A 14,038-nucleotide genomic window follows, 5' to 3' on the forward strand; every position below is an offset into this window, starting at 1 on the left:
ATTGTTAATCAATTAAAGGGGCAATCCGCAGTTAATACATCCATTTTTTGATCTAGAAGAATATAACTTATGACTGCTTCTTGTGCTTAGTTCAACTGTTGTACCCCATCAGAACCCAAAATATAAGCTTGTTTTGCTCCAATGTTTGTAAATGTAAACAAACACCGTATAGCCTCAAAACATGGATAAAGCTATAACGTTGGATGGTCAGTCATTGCATGCATAGCTCTGTCTTTGAGAGCGGTTACATTTCTCCAGCCCCATCCCGCAGCTTTTTACAAAAACAGAGGCGGGGTTCAGCTTTTTTATTGTTTCAACTGTGGACTGTGCCTTTAAAAAACCCAACAACCAATCGATACCAACGTCAATACAAATAGAATCCTACTTTCTGTCTGACATGAAGATTCACAGAATGAAAGAAAACATACATTACAATCAGTGTAAAAGGTCTGCTAGAAGTGGCCTTAGCTTGTTACACACTGACACTAGTCAATGTTAAGCTGGTCTTCCAGTAGTCATCTCAGCCACAGACAGACTATTGTCTTTACACTGTGACTTCTCACCACAGATATTTATATTTTCATGAGGAGCACGTTGCTTCACAAGTATGTGTGTGTGTGTGTGTTATGGTTGGAAATAAGAGTCACCATTACTCAGGTACTAAAAGCGTTCTTGACCTACTAGTGGTGTAGACTAGTGGTGTAGACTAGTGGTGTAGAGTAGGGGTGTAGACTAGTGGTGTAGAGTAGTGGTGGAGACTAGTGGTGTAGAGTAGTGGTGTAGACTAGTGGTGTAGAGTAGTGGTGTAGAGTAGTGGTGTAGACTAGTGGTGTAGAGTAGTGGTGTAGAGTAGTGGTGGAGACTAGTGGTGTAGACTAGTGGTGTAGTGTAGACTTGTGGTGTAGAGTAGTGGTGTAGACTAGTGGTGTAGTGTAAACTAGTGGTGTATTGGAATGGATTCATAAAGGTATGGATCACTTTGTGGCAGCAGTGTCTGTGGGCCGGGGCTAGTTGTGGATCACTTTGTGGCAGGCCTATTCATCTTGGCCTATTCACGTTTGTGGATGTGGATCACTCTCTTGCAGTTGGGGCAGCGGTGTTCTACGTCCTTACAGGAGTCAACACAGAAAGGAATCAAACAGCATGGCCAGCACCTAGAGAAGGAGAGCGACAGAGAGACAGAGAGAGAGATACAGACAGAGACAGAGACAGAGAGGTGGGGTAGAGAGAGAGAGAGAAGGGATTCAGTGTGTGTATCCATCTCTACTGTGAATTCAATGTTGCATGTGGACCAATACCCCCTGCCACGTCTGGATGACATCTTTGCTGTTTATGAGAGAGAGAAAAAAATAATGTTTGCCACGTGTACCAACTTACATAAAGATGCCGAGGACTCCACAGAGGACCCAGGTGCGCAGTCCAGGGGTGTGTGTGGTCTCTGTCAGAACCGGGACCTGACAGTGGGGACACGTCATCTGGCCGGGTACGTCTCTAGGCAGCAGCTGCTGCATCACCACCACCTGGGTTACTGCAGAGGGAGGAGAATACTGGTTAGAACCAGATAGAACTGGACAGAACCACCACCTGGGTTACTGCAGAAGGAAGAGAATACTGGTTAGAACCAGATAGAACAGGACAGAACCACCACCTGGGTTACTGCAGAGGGAAGAGAATACTGGTTAGAACAGGACAGAACCACCACCTGGGTTACTGCAGAGGGAAGAGAATACTGGTTAGAACAGGACAGAACCACCACCTGGGTTACTGCAGAGGGAAGAGAATACTGGTTAGAACCAGATAAAACTGGATAGAACTTCATAGAATTGGATAGAACTGGACAAGACTAGAAAGAATCACCACCACCCAGGTTACTGTAGGGAGAGGGAAATACTGGTCAGAACTGGATAGAACCAGATAGAATTGGATAGTCTGGATAGAACTGGACAGAACCGGACAATACACAATATAACAGAACAGAACTGGATACAACCAATTAGGCCCCCCCAAAATTGTGTTCTTTGTTCTATATTTCACACCCCCACAGAGGGTAGAGGATTAGAAGGGTTGCTAAGGATGGGTGTTGCTATGGCCAGGACGTCCAGCCAATACCTTGTGTGTGTACAACTTGGTTCTCTTTTCACGGGGTAGGAGTAGGGGTACCCGATTGAGGTAGTTTTGGTCACACCGTTAGGAGTTTTCTTCAGTGTGTGTGTGACTCACCACTGGGGGCGTTTGTAGGTTGTGCCATGCCCGTGCCGGCTTGGGGAGGTGGTGGGTACATGCCGGGTTGGGGAGGTGGTGGGTACATGCCGGGTTGGGGACCTGATAAATAAGGGATAAATAAATACATCAATACACTGTGTCATTTATCACAAACCCAGGGATACAGAGTGGTTGGCCAGCATTATGGGAACACAAACCCAGGGATACAGAGTGGTTGGCCAGCGTTATGGGAACACAAACCCAGAGATACAGAGTGGTTGATCAGTATTATGGGAACACAAACCCAGGGATACAGAGTGGTTGGCCAGCATTATAGGAACACAAACCCAGGGATACAGAGTGGTTGGCCAGCATTATGGGACCACAAACCCAGGGATACAGAGTGGTTGGCCAGCATTATGGGACCACAAACCCAGGGATATAGAGTGGTTGGGCAGCGTTATGGGAACACAAACCCAGAGATACAGAGTGGTTGATCAGCATTATGGGAACACAAACCCAGGGATACAGAGTGGTTGGCCAGCATTATAGGAACACAAACCCAGGGATACAGAGTGGTTGGCTAGCATTATGGGACCACAAACCCAGAGATACAGAGTGGTTGGTCAGCATTATGGGAACACAAACCCAGGGATACAGAGTGGTTGGCCAGCATTACAGGAACACAATCCCAGGGATACAGAGTGGTTGGCCAGCATTATGGGACCACAATCCCAGGGATACAGAGTGGTTGGCTGGCATTATGGGACCACAAACCCAGGGATACAGAGTGGTTGGCCAGCATTACAGGAACACAAACCCAGGGATACAGAGTGGTTGGCCAGCATTATGGGACCACAATCCCAGGGATACAGAGTGGTTGGCCGGCATTATGGGACCACAAACCCAGAGATACAGAATGGTTGGCCAGCATTATGGGACCACAAACCCAGAGATACAGAGTGGTTGGCCAGCATTATGGGACCACAAACCCAGGGATACAGAGTGGTTGGCCAGCATTATGGGACCACAAACCCAGGGATACAGAGTGGTTGGCCAGCATTATGGGACCACAAACCCAGGGATACAGAGTGGTTGGCCAGCCCTTAACAATGATGTTCATGACATCTATGGCTATCGTGACACACACATCAACTGTCACCATAGGAGCACCCTTTTCGGTTCCAGGAAGAACCCTTTTCGGTTCCAGGAAGAACCCTTTCAGGTTCCAAGAACCCTTTTAGGTTCCAAGATGAACCCTTTCAGGTTCCAAGAACCCTTTCAGGTTCCAGGAAGAACCCTTTCAGGTTCCAAGAACCCTTTCAGGTTCCAGGAAGAACCCTTTTAGGTTCCAAGAACCCTTTCAGGTTCCAGGAAGGTTCTAGATAGCACCTTATTTTCTAAGAGTGTAAGCTTAAACTGTCCCTAAGAGTATCAGTGTAGATCTGATCTCTTACCTCCCTGGAAGCCAGGCTGAGGGGGGTAGGCTGTTCCCCCGCCACTTCCCTGGTAGCCAGGCTGAGGGGGGTAGGCTGTTCCCCCTCCACTTCCCTGGTAGCCCGCTGGGAGGCCGGGGTAGGGGGGAGCAGACACGTCCTGCGGGGGTCCATACTGGCTCTTCTCCATACTGTCTGGGGTTGAGAGAGAGAGAGAGAGTGGAAGACAGTGAGCACCTTATGAAAATATCACATTGAGAAAACATATGTTTCTGCCCCCACCTTCTCTCCCCCTTATCTCTCTCACCTGTCTTCTTTCACACACACACACACACACACACACACACACACACACACACACACACACACACACACACACACACACACACACACACACACACACACACACACACACACACACACACACACACACACACACACACACACACACACACACACACACACACACACACACACACACACACACTCTTCTTGTTCAAGCTGTTGCTTATAACAATGATACACACCCCTGTATTCAACCGGGCAGGTTTGGTGACATTTCATGGGACAAAGACTTGGCCTGTCGACTCTGAGTAGTACAAGCCTATAACAACACCACCACTAATGAATGCCACACACCCACTAAATCTATCAGAATAACCCTCACCCTGGTCTATGTTACTGGTGAATGATCAACAGTTAGAGTCAGTTAGAAAACATTTAAGTGTCAATCTACACTGACACATCAATTGACAATACAAAATACAGAGGCAGCCCTTTCCTGCAGTCAATGTCCAGGAGCGCCTTCTGTGACCTCATGGCCCTTTCCTGCAGTCAATGTCCAGAAGTGCCCTCTGTGACCTCATGGCCCTTTCCTGCAGTCAATGTCCAGAAGTGCCCTCTGTGACCTCATGGCCCTTTCCTGCAGTCAATGTCCAGAAGTGCCCTCTGTGACCTCATGGCCCTTTCCTGCAGTCAATGTCCAGAAGTGCCCTCTGTGACCTCATGGCCCTTTCCTGCAGTCAATGTCCAGAAGTTCCCTCTGTGACCTCATGGCCCTTTCCTGCAGTCAATGTCCAGAAGTGCCCTCTGTGACCTCATGGCCCTTTCCTGCAGTCAATGTCCAGAAGTGCCCTCTGTGACCTCATGGCCCTTTCCTGCAGTCAATGTCCAGAAGTGCCCTCTGTGACCTCATGGCCCTTTCCTGCAGTCAATGTCCAGAAGTGCCCTCTGTGACCTCATGGCCCTTTCCTGCAGTCAATGTCCAGAAGTGCCCTCTGTGACCTCATGGCCCTTTCCTGCAGTCAATGTCCAGAAGCGCCCTCTGTGACCTCATGGCCCTTTCCTGCAGTCAATGTCCAGAAGTGCCCTCTGTGACCTCATGGCCCTTTCCTGCAGTCAATGTCCAGAAGTGCCCTCTGTGACCTCATGGCCCTTTCCTGCAGTCAATGTCCAGAAGTGCCCTCTGTGACCTCATGGCCCTTTCTGCAGTCAATGTCCAGAAGTGCCCTCTGTGACATCATGGCCCTTTCCTGCAGTCAATGTCCAGAAGCGCCCTCTGTGACCTCATGGCCCTTTCCTGCAGTCAATGCAGTATTGAGTAGCTTGGATGAAAGGTGCCCATTTCAAACGGCCCGAGTCAGTTAAAGAGCGTTTTTGTGTTAAAGGGGCAGTGTTGTATTTGTCAGATTTTCTGTAATAATGGTATGGGAATAAAATGGTTTCTTGCATCAAACGACTCAACAACATTTTCAGTCACCTCCTTGTCTGAAGGACAAGTGGATAAACAGGTTCATGTTAAGCCCTGAATGATTTTTTCAAACGTCTCATGGAATGTACGCCTACATTGAACACCACACATTGGCTGCTACTGTAGGCTGAATCATGGAACAGGTATTTCCATGTTAAAATGTTATGGGATGCATTTTCTCCATTGTTTTTGATGGTAGACCAAACTGGTAGGTCTACATTATGACCAAATAGTCTACTTGATCACTGTTAAAACCAGGGGAGCAACTTTGGTTTTATAAGTGGGGGGGACATAATTGTATTATTTTTATCCACTCGGATAAACACTCCAAATGACCTACCTGACGGCTCGGAGGCGTCCGCATGGTCCTAAAGCACACCGGTGCCTCGTTTTGTATCACATTCCAATGATAAAACTGGGGGGTTCAAAATGGAATTTCAGAATGTGGGGGGACATGTCCCCAGTAAAGTTGCGCCCCTGATTAAAACTAACTTAAAGTGGGTACAGCCTCAGTGCTCACAGTAAACACGCACTAGAATGTTGAAGGTTACGCTCAGCAGACCTGAAATTTGATCATTGATGAAAACATTAGAGGGAACAGCCTATTCCCTATATACTGTCGTTCACTACTTTTAATAACCGGAGTCCTATGGGCCCTGGTCAACAGTAGTACACTACCCTATGGGCCCTGGTCAACAGTAGTACACTACCCTATGGGCCCTGGTCAACAGTAGTACACTACCCTATGGGCCCTGGTAAACAGTAGTACACTACCCTATGGGCCCTGGTCAACAGTAGTACTCTACCCTATGGGCCCTGGTCAACAGTAGTACACTACACTATGGGCCCTGGTCAACAGTAGTACACTACCCTATGGGCCCTGGTCAACAGTAGTACACTACCCTATGGGCCCTGGTCAACAGTAGTACTCTACCCTATGGGCCCTGGTCAACAGTAGTACACTACCCTATGGGCCCTGGTCAACAGTAGTACTCTACCCTATGGGCCCTGGTCAACAGTAGTACACTACCCTATGGGCCTGGTCAACAGTAGTCCACTACCCTATGGGCCCTGGTCAACAGTAGTACACTACCGTATGGGCCCTGGTCAACAGTAGTATTCTAGCCTATGGGCCCTGGTCAACAGTAATACACTACCATATGGGCCCTGGTCAACAGTAGTACTCTACCCTATGGGCCCTGGTCAACAGACCTGCTGTTTTCAACTCTTAATGATCGGCTATGAAAAGCCAACTGACATTTATTCCTGATTATTATTTGACCATGCTGGTCATTTATGAACATTTTGAACATCTTGGCCATGTTCTGTTATAATCTCCACCCGGCACAGCCAGAAGAGGACTGGCCACCCCTCATAGCCTGGTTCCTCTCTAGGTTTCTTCCTAGGTTTTGGCCTTTCTAGGGAGTTTTTCCCAGCCACCGTGCTTCTACACCTGCATTACTTGCTGTTTGGGGTTTTAGGCTGGGTTTCTGTACAGCACTTCGAGATATTAGCTGATGTACGAAGGGCTATATAAAATAAACTTGATTTGATGATCTAACAGCTCTGTCTGTGTGTACACATCTAACAGCTCTGTCTGTGTGTACACATCTAACAGCTCTGTCTGTGTGTACACATCTAACAGTGCTGTCTGTGTGTACACATCTAACAGCGCTGTCTGTGTGTACACATCTAACAGCTCTGTCTGTGTGTACACATCTAACAGCGCTGTCTGTGTGTACACATCTAACAGCGCTGTCTGTGTGTACACATCTAACAGAGCTGTCTGTGTGTACACATCTAACAGCTCTGTCTGTGTGTACACATCTAACAGCTCTGTCTGTGTGTACACATCTAACAGCTCTGTCTGTGTGTACACATCTAAAAGCTCTGTCTGGGTGTACACATCTAACAGCTCTGTCTGTGTGTACACATCTAACAGCGCTGTCTGTGTGTACACATCTAACAGCGCTGTCTGTGTGTACACATCTAACAGAGCTGTCTGTGTGTACACATCTAACAGCGCTGTCTGTGTGTACACATCTAACAGCGTTGTCTGTGTGTACACATCTAACAGCTCTGTCTGTGTGTACAGATCTAACAGCTCTGTCTGTGTGTACACATCTAACAGCGGTGGCTGTGTGTACACATCTAACACCTCTGCCTGTGTGTACACATCTAACAGCGCTGTCTGTGTGTACACATCTAACAGCTCTGTCTGTGTGTACACATCTAACAGCGGTGGCTGTGTGTACACATCTAACACCTCTGTCTGTGTGTACACATCTAACAGCGGTGGCTGTGTGTACACATCTAACACCTCTGTCTGTGTGTACACATCTAACAGCGTTGTCTGTGTGTACACATCTAACAGCTCTGTCGGTGTGTACACATCTAACAGCGCTGTCTGTGTGTACACATCTAACAGCGCTCTCTGTGTGTACACATCTAACATCTCTGTCTGTGTGTACACATCTATCATTAGGCACCAAGACAGAGTTAGAAGGTAGGGTGACTGGTGCTGTTTTCTCTAAACCAATTTAAAAAACACCCCTCTTCTAAGACTTTTCCTTCTCACGTAGCAACACACACAAAACAAACACAGATATTCCTAGTCCTACACACAACTCTTTCATATTTTATTACATCCTGCAAAGAAGCACTCTGAAACCCCTCAACTCAGAGCACCCTTTCCCAGCCTCGAGCAGAGAGACAGCCCCTTACCTTTTTGGAGTCCTGGAGGAGACGAGGTACTGTGGACTGGAGCCCTGGAGGAGACAAGGTACTGTGGACTGGAGCCCTGGAGGAGACGAGGTACTGTGGACTGGAGTCCTGGAGGAGACGAGGTACTGTGGACTGGAGTCCTGGAGGAGACGAGGTACTGTGGACTGGAGTCCTGGAGGAGACGAGGTACTGTGGACTGGAGCCCTGGAGGAGACGAGGTACTGTGGACTGGTTTCCTGGAGGAGACGAGGTACTGTGGACTGGAGCCCTGGAGGAGACGAGGTACTGTGGACTGGAGCCCTGGAGGAGACGAGGTACTGTGGACTGGAGCCCTGGAGGAGACGAGGTACTGTGGACTGGAGTCCTGGAGGAGACGAGGTACTGTGGACTGGAGTCCTGGAGGAGACGAGGTACTGTGGACTGGAGTCCTGGAGGAGACGAGGTACTGTGGACTGGAGTCCTGGAGGAGACGAGGTACTGTGGACTGGAGTCCTGGAGGAGACGAGGTACTGTGGACTGGAGTCCTGGAGGAGACGAGGTACTGTGGACTGGAGTCCTGGAGGAGACGAGGTACTGTGGACTGTGTGGAGCTAAAGATCAGAGCTGCTACTCCCTCGAGACCGTGAGTAAGTGAACCAGGTAGGAAAGAGAGCGAGAACGAGCGCACACACAGAGGGGAGGAATGAGGAAGGTGTGAGGCAGATGAGATAACAACGTTATCTTAAGCGGCTGAATAGTGAACACAAGCCTGATGGAAAATAACTACACCTGTTGGTCAATCACTAGTTCCAGTGTAATTGCATCATCACTGTGTGACGACGAATCCCAGTATAACAGGAAACAGTAAATTCCACTCACACCAGGGGTGTTTCCCAAATGACAAAGAGCCCTGGTCAAATGCAGTGCACTCCTGTACCTAGGGAACAGGATGTAATTTGGGACGCAGGCCTGAAGACACTGATTCCCATCAATAGACCAGAGACCTCTGACTTACTGAAGGGTTTTAAAGTGAAGAGGTGGGAATATGCTGTGTTTGTGTGTGTGTGTGTGTGTTAGTGTGTGTGTGTTTGTGTGTGTGTTAGTATGTGTGTGTGTGTGTGTGTGTATTAGTGTGTGTGTGTGTGTGTGTGTGTTAGTGTGTGTGTTTGTGTGTGTTAGTGTGTGTGTTAGTGTGTGTGTTAGTGTGTGTGTTAGTGTGTGTGTGTGTGTGTGTGTTTTGAGGGGAAATAGTTCTCGATAAACAACGTTGTGGTTGGAAAATACGTTTGTTAGTGAGAAGACAGAAAACCTAGTAGCCAGCAGAGAGTATTAACCATGCATGAGCAGCCTATTATCACCATGAGTCATCTTCAGTTAGACTATTAGAACATAATGCAGACCAGACAGTCATTTCTTAACTAACATTGGTCCATTGGTGTTTGGAAGAAAGGTCATTAGAACACCTAACACAGGCCTTTTTTCAGGTGAATACATTTTAGAAAGAAATATTTTAAAGTGTATATGTGTGTTTCTGGAAACAAGGGCCACTATCGTCTCAAAAGTCAAAGTTATTAACTTTATTAGAACAATTATTGTTAATCAATTAAAGGTGCAATCCGCAGTTAATACATCCATTTTTTGATCTAGAAGAATATAACTTATGACTGTTTCTTGTGCTTAGTTCAACTGTTGTACCCCATCAGAACCCAAAATACAAGCTTGTTTTGCTCCAATGTTTGTAAATGTAAAGCTATAACGTTGGATGGTCAGTCATTGCATGCATAGCTCTGTCTTTGAGAGTGGTTACATTTCTCCAGCCCCATCCTGCAGCTTTTTACAAAAACAGAGGCGGGGTTCAGCTTTTTTATTGTTTCAACTGTCGACTGTGCCTTTAAAAAACCCAACAACCAATCGATACCAATGTCAATACAAATAGAATCCTACTTTGTCTGACATGAAGATTCACAGAATGAAAGAAAACATACATTACAATCAGTGTAAAAGGTCTGCTAGAAGTGACCGTAGCTTGTTACACACTGACACTAGTCAATGTTAAGCTGGTCTTCCAGTAGTCATCTCAGCCACAGACAGACTATTGTCTTTACACTGTGACTTCTCACCACAGATATTTATATTGTCATGAGGAGCACGTTGCTTCACAACTGTGTGTGTGTGTGTGTGTGTGTGTGTGTGTGTGTGTGTGTGTGTGTGTGTGTGTGTGTGTGTGTGTGTGTGTGTGTGTGTGTGTGTGTGTGTGTGTGTGTGTGTGTGTGTGTTATGGTTGGAAATAAGAGTCACCATTACTCAGGTACTAAAAGCGTTCTTGACCTACTAGTGGTGTAGACTAGTGGTGTAGACTAGTGGTGTAGAGTAGTGGTGTAGACTAGTGGTGTAGAGTAGTGGTGTAGACTAGTGGTGTAGTGTAGACTAGTGGTGTATTGGAATGGATTCATAAAGGTATGGATCACTTTGTGGCAGCAGTGTCTGTGGGCCGGGCTAGTTGTGGATCACTTTGTGGCAGGCGTCTCATCTTGGCCTATTCGCATTTGTGGATGTGGATCACTCTCTTGCAGTTGGGGCAGCGGTGTTCTACGTCCTTACAGGAGTCAACACAGAAAGGAATCAAACAGCATGGCCAGCACCTAGAGAAGGAGAGCGACAGAGAGACAGAGAGAGAGATACAGACAGAGACAGAGACAGAGAGGTGGGGTAGAGAGAGAGAGAGAAGGGATTCAGTGTGTGTATCCATCTCTACTGTGAATTCAATGTTGCATCTGGACCAATACCCCCTGCCACGTCTGGATGACATCTTTGCTGTTTATGAGAGAGAGAAAAAAATAATGTTTGCCACGTGTACCAACTTACATTAAGATGCCGAGGACTCCACAGAGGACCCAGGTGCGCAGTCCAGGGGTGTGTGTGGTCTCTGTCAGAACTGGGACCTGACAGTGGGGACACGTCATCTGGCCGGGTACGTCTCTAGGCAGCAGCTGCTGCATCACCACCACCTGGGTTACTGCAGAGGGAGGAGAATACTGGTTAGAACCAGATAGAACAGGACAGAACCACCACCTGGGTTACTGCAGAAGGAAGAGAATACTGGTTAGAACAGGACAGAACCACCACCTGGGTTACTGCAGAAGGAAGAGAATACTGGTTAAAAGCAGATAAAACTGGATAGAACTTCATAGAATTGGATAGAACTGGACAAGACTAGAAAGAATCACCACCACCCAGGTTACTGTAGGGAGAGGGAAATACTGGTCAGAAACAGATAGAACCAGATAGAATTGGATAGTCTGGATAGAACTGGACAGAACCGGACAATACACAATATAACAGAACAGAACTGGATACGACCAATTAGGCCCCCCCAAAATTGTGTTCTTTGTTCTATATTTCACACCCCCACAGAGGGTAGAGGATTAGAAGGGTTGCTAAGGATGGGTGTTGCTATGGCCAGGACGTCCAGCCAATACCTTGTGTGTGTACAACTTGGTTCTCTTTTCACGGGGTAGGAGTAGGGGTACCCGATTGAGGTAGTTTTGGTCACACCGTTAGGAGTTTTCTTCAGTGTGTGTGTGACTCACCACTGGGGGCGTTTGTAGGTTGTGCCATGCCCGTGCCGGCTTGGGGAGGTGGTGGGTACATGCCGGGTTGGGGAGGTGGTGGGTACATGCCGGGTTGGGGACCTGATAAATAAGGGATGAATAAATACATCAATACACTGTGTCATTTATCACAAACCCAGGGATACAGAGTGGTTGGCCAGCATTATGGGAACACAAACCCAGGGATACAGAGTGGTTGGCCAGTGTTATGGGAACACAAACCCAGAGATACAGAGTGGTTGATCAGTATTATGGGAACACAAACCCAGGGATACAGAGTGGTTGGCCAGCATTATGGGACCACAAACCCAGGGATACAGAGTGGTTGGGCAGCGTTATGGGAACACAAACCCAGAGATACAGAGTGGTTGGCCAGCATTACAGGAACACAAACCCAGGGATACAGAGTGGTTGGCTGGCATTATGGGACCACAAACCCAGGAATACAGAGTGGTTGGTCAGCATTATGGGAACACAAACCCAGGGATACAGAGTGGTTGGCCAGCATTACAGGAACACAAACCCAGGGATACAGAGTGGTTGGCCAGCATTATGGGACCACAATCCCAGGGATACAGAGTGGTTGGCTGGCATTATGGGACCACAAACCCAGGGATACAGAGTGGTTGGCCACCATTATGGGAACACAAACCCAGGGATACAGAGTGGTTGGCCAGCATTATGGGACCACAAACCTAGGGATACAGAGTGGTTGGCCAGCATTATGGGAACACAAACCCAGGGATACAGAGTGGTTGGCCAGCATTACAGGAACACAAACCCAGGGATACAGAGTGGTTGGCTGGCATTATGGGACCACAAACCCAGGGATACAGAGTGGTTAGCTAGCATTATGGGAACACAAACCCAGGGATACAGAGTGGTTGGCCAGCATTATGGGACCACAAACCCAGGGATACAGAGTGGTTGGCAAGCATTATGGGAACAAACCCAGGGATACAGAGTGGTTGGACAGCCCTTAACAATGATGTTCATGACATCTATGGCTATCATGACACACACATCGGCTGTCCCCATAGGAGCATCCTTTTAGGTTCCAGGAAGAACCCTTTTAGGTTCCAAGAACCCTTTTAGGTTCCAGGAAGAACCCTTTTAGGTTCCAAGAACCCTTTCAGGTTCCAGGAAGGTTCTAGATAGCGCCTTATTTTCTAAGAGTGTAAGCTTAAACTGTCCCTAAGAGTATCAGTGTAGATCTGATCTCTTACCTCCCTGGAAGCCAGGCTGAGGGGGTAGGCTGTTCCCCCTCCACTTCCCTGGTAGCCAGGCTGAGGGGGGTAGGCTGTTCCCCCGCCACTTCCCTGGTAGCCAGGCTGAGGGGGGTAGGCTGTTCCCCCGCCACTTCCCTGGTAGCCAGGCTGAGGGGGGTAGGCTGTTCCCCCGCCACTTCCCTGGTTGCCCGCTGGGAGGCCGGGGTAGGGGGGAGCAGGCACGTCCTGCGGGGGTCCATGCTTGCTCTTCTCCATACTGTCTGGGGTTGAGAGAGAGAGAGAGGAAGACAGTGAGCACCTTATGAAAATATCACATTGAGAAAACATATGTCTCTGCCCCCACCTTCTCTCTCACCTGTCTTCTTTCACACACACACACACACACACACACACACACACACACACACACACACACACACACACACACACACACACACACACACACACACACACACACACACACACACACACACACACACACACACACACACACACACACACACACACACACACACACACACACACACTTCTTGTTCAAGCTGTTGCTTATTTACATTTACATTTACATTTAAGTCATTTAGCAGACGCTCTTATCCAGAGCGACTTACAAGTTGGTGCATTCACCTTATGATATCCAGTGGAACAACCACTTTACAATAGTGCATCTAACTCTTTTAAGGGGGGGGGGGGGGGGGGGTTAGAAGGATTCCTTTCTCCTATCCTAGGTATTCCTTAAAGAGGTGGGGTTTCAGGTGTTTCCGGAAGGTGGTGATTGACTCCGCTGACCTGGCGTCGTGGGGGAGTTTGTTCCACCATTGGGGTGCCAGAGCAGCGAACAGTTTTGACTGGGCTGAGCGGGAGCTGTACTTCCTCAGAGGTAGGGGAGGCGAGCAGGCCAGAGGTGGATGAACGCAGTGCCCTTGTTTGGGTGTAGGGCCTGATCAGAGCCTGAAGGTACGGAGGTGCCGTTCCCCTCACAGCTCCGTAGGCAAGCACCATGGTCTTGTAGCGGATGCGAGCTTCAACTGGAAGCCAGTGGAGAGAGCGGAGGAGCGGGGTGACGTGAGAGAACTTGGGAAGGTTGAACACCAGACGGGCTGCGGCGTT

At 48.2% G+C, this 14,038-nt stretch overlaps 2 protein-coding genes across 2 annotated transcripts in view; both read right to left on the reverse strand.

Moving 5' to 3' along the window:
* Nucleotides 1–8,814, reverse strand: part of LOC139568137 (lipopolysaccharide-induced tumor necrosis factor-alpha factor homolog) — an 8,843-nt gene extending 29 nt beyond the window's left edge. Inside the window, exons 1-5 of the mRNA XM_071389872.1 lie at nucleotides 8,113–8,814; nucleotides 3,705–3,833; nucleotides 2,221–2,322; nucleotides 1,378–1,528; nucleotides 1–1,154 (exon numbers count right to left, since the gene is read on the reverse strand). The exon at nucleotides 1–1,154 is cut by the window's left edge and continues 29 nt beyond it. Coding sequence (XP_071245973.1) covers nucleotides 1,049–1,154; nucleotides 1,378–1,528; nucleotides 2,221–2,322; nucleotides 3,705–3,828 — 483 coding nt within the window. The 5' untranslated portion in view covers nucleotides 3,829–3,833; nucleotides 8,113–8,814 and the 3' untranslated portion in view covers nucleotides 1–1,048. The remainder of the gene's footprint in view (nucleotides 1,155–1,377; nucleotides 1,529–2,220; nucleotides 2,323–3,704; nucleotides 3,834–8,112) is intronic.
* An 830-nt stretch (nucleotides 8,815–9,644) lies between these two features.
* Nucleotides 9,645–13,225, reverse strand: LOC139568134 (LITAF domain-containing protein-like). Its single transcript, XM_071389866.1, has 4 exons — nucleotides 12,929–13,225; nucleotides 11,682–11,783; nucleotides 10,957–11,107; nucleotides 9,645–10,733 (listed from the first exon to the last, which is right to left on the reverse strand). Exons 2-4 carry the CDS (start codon nucleotides 11,767–11,769, stop codon nucleotides 10,628–10,630), a joined length of 345 nt encoding a protein of 114 aa, XP_071245967.1. The 5' UTR covers nucleotides 11,770–11,783; nucleotides 12,929–13,225; the 3' UTR covers nucleotides 9,645–10,627.
* Nucleotides 13,226–14,038: the final 813 nt, after the last annotated feature.

The sequence above is a fragment of the Salvelinus alpinus genome, chromosome 2 (genome assembly GCF_045679555.1).
Source record: "Salvelinus alpinus chromosome 2, SLU_Salpinus.1, whole genome shotgun sequence".
NCBI classification, from domain to species: Eukaryota; Metazoa; Chordata; class Actinopteri; order Salmoniformes; family Salmonidae; genus Salvelinus; species Salvelinus alpinus.